The sequence below is a fragment of the Sinocyclocheilus anshuiensis genome, unplaced genomic scaffold (genome assembly GCF_001515605.1).
Source record: "Sinocyclocheilus anshuiensis isolate Anshui unplaced genomic scaffold, SAMN03320099.WGS_v1.1 scaffold2121, whole genome shotgun sequence".
NCBI lineage: Eukaryota > Metazoa > Chordata > Actinopteri > Cypriniformes > Cyprinidae > Sinocyclocheilus > Sinocyclocheilus anshuiensis.
This window is the reverse complement of record NW_015551102.1, coordinates 13,567-20,085: the sequence shown is the minus strand read 5'-3', so window position 1 is coordinate 20,085 and position 6,519 is coordinate 13,567. Positions and strand designations below refer to the sequence as shown.

Sequence of the window (6,519 nt, the reverse complement as noted above, 5' to 3'; positions counted from 1 at the left end):
TTAAGAGATCAAACGGCTTATCCTCTCTGGGAGTAAAAGCAAAGCACAGTATTTAGTGTAATATAAAGACGACGTGTATTTTTGAAATACTTCTCCTATTCCAGCTTAATATGTAGAGGTTACAAGTTTTTCACTTTAAGGTTGATTTAACTGAAAAATGTAAACACAGTGGCACCATCAAAACATTCTAAACAGCCCAACACTGCATTGGCTCAAGTGGTATGAGTCTGGGGCAGGACTACTTAATGGCAAAATGTGGGAATGTTTTTGGAAATGGACCTTATTATTTTTGCAATTTTGTTTTGTAACAACACAAAAAAAAAAGAAAAAAGATTCCATGTCCATGTAAATAACTGTTGGTACCACAAGCAAATGCATTAGTCTACACAAACCACACACCACAGATCCTCTAAAGGCAGACTACTACCTTGGAAGAGCCGTTGGAATACATCTGAATCATATTTTCCGCTCCCTGTTTCACTTTGAGCTCGATGTCGGCCTGTTTCTTCAGAGCGGCCAGTCTGCTACTGTTGGTGGATGTCCGAGCTTCACTCTTGGGGGTGTCTGGGGTTAGCGGGTACTCTGACATTGAACAAACACAAATCGACATCAAAGAGTTAACAAAACACTAAAACAACAATGCAGCATGTTGGGAATGTTGGAGAAATGACACTAAACATATGAGCAGGAAACACACACAAGATTAGTGAACCCACACTTGATCCTTTAGTGCAGGTAGAAAATGCTAAATGCAGGACAGCTAGCATTAGCACGCTGTCATTTTTATGAAAGTAAACCACAAACAACTACACTGGAAAAATAAAATGTGACTGATGTGGCAGATGATGCTAAAAGCTTTGTTTTTGTTTGAAAACCTTTAGATAAAGGTCTTACAAAGCCAGGCTTTTAACTAAACGGCAAAAGGTCCAGTCCAGTCCACATTATAGGTAGTTCTAGCAACATGATCCACCTACTTACAAGAAGACATAAATGATTTAAGGATTAACTCACTTCCAGAATTAAAAAACAAAATCTGATAATTTACTCACCCCCATGTCATACAAGATGTTCATGTCTTTCTATCTTCAGTCGCAAAGAAATTAAGGTTTGTGAGGAAAACATTCCAGGATTTTTCTCCATATAATGGACTTAAATGGTGGCCAATGGGTTGAAGGTCTAAATTGCAGTTTCAATGCAGCTTCAAAGGGCTCTACACGATCCCAGCCGAGGAATAAGGGTCTTATCAAGCAAAACGATCTGTTATTTTCTAAAAAAGAAAAATGTATATACTTTAACCACAAATGCACGTCCTGCACTAGATCTGCGTTGCGCGTCCGCAAATTCAAGCATTACGTAAACACGTTGGAAAGGCCATGCACGGTTAGCTCTTCGTCTGTGTACTCTGGTTCTACAAGATAGGGTAGGGCGAAAAACTCTCGTTTTCTCCTCCAACTTCAAAATCGTCCAACATCATTGTTTTACCTTTTTTGTAAAGGGCATTTGACTTTCTTTGCATGTTCGCTTTGTAAACACTGGGTCGGTACTTTAGCCTATGTCATGCTTGACCTTTCCAACGTGACTACATAAAGTCGAGCATTTGTGATTAAAAAGTTTTTAAGACAATGACCAATCGTTTCACTAGATACGACCCTTATTCCACAGCTGGGATCATGTAGAGCACTTTGAAGCTGCATTTAAACTGCAATTTGGACCTTCAGCCTGTTGGCCACCATTGAAGTCCATTATATGGACAAAAATCCTGGAATGTTTTCCTCAAAAACCTTCATTTCTTTACGACTGAAGAAAAAAAGACATGAACATCTTGGATTACATAGGAGTGAGTAAATTATCAGGAAATCTTTATTCTGGAAGTGAACTAATACTTTAAATATACAGTTAATAAATATTTTGTTTAATTACCATTAAGCTAAGAACCTCAGACTAAAACCGTTTGTGTTAAATCAGCCAGTGAGATTAGAGCTTGCTAGATCAAGAAAGTATTTTCTATGTTGCATATGAAAGAGACAGTCAGTGAATGGTCTGTGATGTCTGAGGTTGAGACTACATAAAGAATATATATTTTTAAAACCTTTGTACCCTACCAGAGAAATGTGAAGTATGTTTTTCTTTCTTTCTTTTTTAAACAATGGGCTAATGCTTACAACAGAGGGTGAAAAAACCCTAAGGATATATTTGTTGTGATAAAAGTAATACTGCTAAAACAATTTTAAGGTATATTCAACACATATCGGTAATATTAAGAACATTAAAAATTCATAACTTGTTAAAATGTGTAGCCAAATAAGTTTTTTTTTTTTTTAATGAGTGTTTGATGAGTTGTGTAATAAAGAGAAATGACAATGATATAATGACACCCAGTGAAGGACTTGTGCAGGCAGGAAAAATGCAAATGTTCTCTCAGGTGACAGTGAGCCAGTTTCTCAAAGACTCTCTGTGAGAACAACTTGGCCATCATAGAAAATCTTGCACAAGATTGAGCAAACACAAACATGAGCAGAAAACACCTCAGGAGAAAATCTGAAAGAAGGGAGCAAAACTGGGTTGCCAGTATTAAAGTTGCTTCATCTTTACCTAAACGACTAATACTAAAACTACTAAAATATGCATGCAATTTAGAACTTGATCAAGTTAACACAAATGGCCTATGGCTAATTTTGTCATTTTTCTCTCTGAAACTTTAAGACACAGACATGCCATGCACTTTAGGCTTGTTTTATGATTATCTGAGGTTCAGAATGATGAGATCATCCACTCATGTCCTGACAAGAACACTTAACCACAAATTATACACCTGCAAATGTAAGGTGGAAGCCCTGTTTATGACAACTCTGTCATGACGTATAGAGGAGAAAGGCAAAACATTAATATTAATAAAACAATAATAATCAGTGACACCAGCAAAATGGTAAGTGAAATGTGACATGCAATACTAAATCTATGGTTTAAAATATTATGTTACTAATTAGCTATTAGACATGCGGCTTATATTACTTGATATCAATGGACTATATGTACTGTTTTTAATAATACAGACAGTTTAATGATGGATTTGTCACACCACACAGGACTATTTAAATGTATTAAAAACATGAAACAATAACTAAAATACACTTAAAATTCATTGTTCCTTATCTTGATCTTGTTAATTAAAAAAAGGTCAATTGATAGGTTGCGTCAACTACCCACACACAAAATATGCAAATTTATAGCTCTTTGCTATTATAAACTATTTAAATGACTGCCAGTCATTACTGTATGAAGACTAGCTAGATAATACTGCTGTAGTTTGACTATTAAGCAGGCCTGTAAATAAAACCATGCTCAAATGCACAAATCTAATAATTTGACAGATGAAAAAATGTCATTTGACCTTGTTAGAAATAGACAAAACAAGAATGCAATTAATTCCTCCAAGGAGAAGACAACTCCCCGCATGATTCACATGTTGGGAATTCCCATGTATTCCTTCTTTGTACTTGATTGCAAAGTGATTATTTCAGATTTCTTAGTAACACACACATAGAGAGTATCAGAATTCAGAATATTCCTATATAAATGTTTGTTCACTTTGCTATTGTCTTATGGAAATACTGGAGATGTTCACTTGCACCATTTACATATATTTCACATATTCCATTTCACTTATTCTGCACAATAATTTAAGAAAACATTCTTATTCATGTCCTGTTAAAATATAAGCACGCAAAACCAAAACTTGAGTGCATCACAAAAAAGTGTCACGGACAAGTTTATAGTGCCTTCCTTTAGGGTTTTATACACTGAATTAATACATTTAAATGTTCCTTATCTTGACACAGGTTAGAAGACTATACTTCAGATTTGAAAAGAAAAAAATAGATTGTATATGTATTTTTGCTGTTTACATGCTTGCAACAACATTCAGTCTGTATCTGATATTAATACTGCATTTATAGTAGTATCTTGCCACAATGCACATTTGAAGAATTTAATGCATACTGAACTACTGTACATTGACAAATGAAGAACTTCTGGTAGAGAACAGCACTAACAAATATGAAGGTCATGGGTTCAATTCTCAAGAAAATGCATAAAGTAAACAGACATGAAGTATTCAGTTTGGAATGAAGTAGTGGTACTTATGACTTTAGTATTACAACTTCAAAACAAAAATCAAGAAATGTAAATGGGAATTCTTCAGCTAATCAATATTGAGATTTAGGGTATTCATATAACTTTATCTAGAAGAATAACTCCTATTTGTAAACACTTAATACTTCCTGGAGTTTGGTGAGTGAATCACTGAACCAAGGAAAGCGCAAACCAACTGCCTGCAAGTTTGCAACATACAATTTGACTAGTTCCTACATATCTGAAAAGCTGAAAATGGATAGCAGCAATACATACATAAATAACATAACATTATGGCTTTTATAAACACACAGTACAGTGATTCAATGACGCATTTGTGGAACTAACCAGTAGGGGTGGGAATCGCAGGGTACCTCACGATACGATACATGGCTCACGGTACGATAATATCGCGGTACATCGATTCTGCGATAATCGATATATTGCTAGACAATTCTATAATGATACATCACGATATCTGTCTAACTATGAAAACAAAATGCCTGTGAAAAGGTTGTGCAAGTTTTCTCTCTTTATTCAAGTCCAAACTGTTAGAAAGCAGCACAAAAGTTCTGTAAATCAAATTTAACATGCTAAGGAAATTAATCATTTTATTCTTGGACTTACTAAAAGCTTACATTTTTCTTTGTGTGTAAACCAACACATTTAACTGCTTATCAACTTCATATATAGCCTATATATAAACCTGGTACATTTCAAAATGTACCTGGAGTGCTTTCTCAACCTTTCCTCTCCTCTCATCATAAAAACGGAGCCCCGCGCACATGACATGCAGGGGGGAATATATAGCCTATATATAAACCTGGTACATTTCAAAATTTACCTGGAGTGCTTTCTCAACCTTTCCTCTCCTCTCATCATAAAAACGGAGCCCCGCGCACATGACATGCAGGGGGGAAAAAAGCCATTCACATCGCATCTTTTGCACGCTCAGGTTCGTTATTTCAAATGTAGATGTGTGGCAAGCAAACACACTGCACACTTCTGCGCAGCATTACGGCTCTGACGAGGTTTTGTTTCATCGTCCATGCCATAGGTGCAGATGTTTCTGCTGGTCGGTGCCCTAACGCGCACTTGTAATATTCTGAGAGAGAGGGAGAGCGCCGGCGCCGCTCTCTCTCACTCATATTGTGAGGGAAATTCACCTGCGATCCGAGCGGAGAGGTTAGGCTACTCACGGACTCAATATGCGCTCTGCAATAATAACATGATCAATGCCTACAGTCCACGCTGATAGCTGTTCCGGGGCAGTTTTTTATAGCCATCTCCTTTTATCTCCATAAACATATATAGAGCAGTAGAGCTAATACAGTGGCTGGAAATCTGTTTATCCTTCGGTTCCTCGTGCTTCCCCATCTTCATAAAGAACGCAGTTCATGGTTGCTCAGAGCGCTTTGGAAAGAAGGTGTAAATGGCGCGGCTGCGATTTCCACGCATGTTTTAGATGCTGGGAGCAGGGAAATCTATATAGAGAGCCTTATTGTAGTAAATTGTAGTATTGTATTGCAGTAAAATATCGATATTTGGCGCCAGATATCGATTCTCGTATCGCATGAAGGACAACGAAATATCGCCATATCGATATATTGTCCCACCCCTACTAACCAGGAAAAGTCTCACATTTACCATGGGTTTCCCCACTACTAAGTGCCAGGAAAGACATACTTCCTGTCCTAATTCTCTTCTAATCCCTCTATCACCCTCCCTCTCTTGAATATGGGCAGGTTGCTTCTGCCTGACCAATAAAAACATGCCTCTAAACATGCCTCTATATAAAAAAATTAGAAGGATTAAAGTGTAAGCAGACGTTTGAATGTTTAGTTCTCTCCTCTATCATAATTAAGCAGGGCTTTCATGTTGCGCATGCTGAAGCTCCTCCGCACGAGCGCGATCTCGCTTCTGAGTTGAGAATAGAAAAAAGGCATCATAGACAAATGTTTGAATATTATTGCATATAAAAACAGCTGGTGACTCTGGTGAGACAGAATTTGCAAGACAATGCATCTATAGCAATAATAAATGTATGTGTGTTTTCTTAATTTCTCCAGTACCGATAGCAGAACTGTTAACGTCAGAGCTTATCGATACTCCGGTCTTTCATAATTTAGCCCTGGGACTGATTAAATACCTGGTTTCGGTACCCATCCCTAGTTACGCCCCCAACATTTGCATATACCCGCCCATGTTCTATGCCAGCCACCAGCCGAATCATCAGAAGTTCTGCAGGTATTGTGAAGAGCGAGGATAATAGCGAAAATGGCAGATCATGGAAATAAATGTTATGTTACAGACTGTGCAGGGGATGTGATGTGCAGGGATGGGTTGGTGTCTGTATTCAGAAAGGCACGGAAAACAAATAACGCGCAT

The 6,519-nt window shown here is 37.3% G+C and overlaps 1 protein-coding gene across 1 annotated transcript in view; it reads right to left on the bottom strand.

The window, feature by feature from the left end:
• LOC107662805 (serine/threonine-protein kinase N2) overlaps positions 1-6,519 on the bottom strand; it is a 29,437-nt gene that overhangs the window by 19,189 nt on the left and 3,729 nt on the right. Inside the window, exon 2 of the mRNA XM_016452917.1 lies at positions 428-582. Within this exon, the coding sequence (XP_016308403.1) occupies positions 428-582 (155 nt within the window). The remainder of the gene's footprint in view (positions 1-427; positions 583-6,519) is intronic.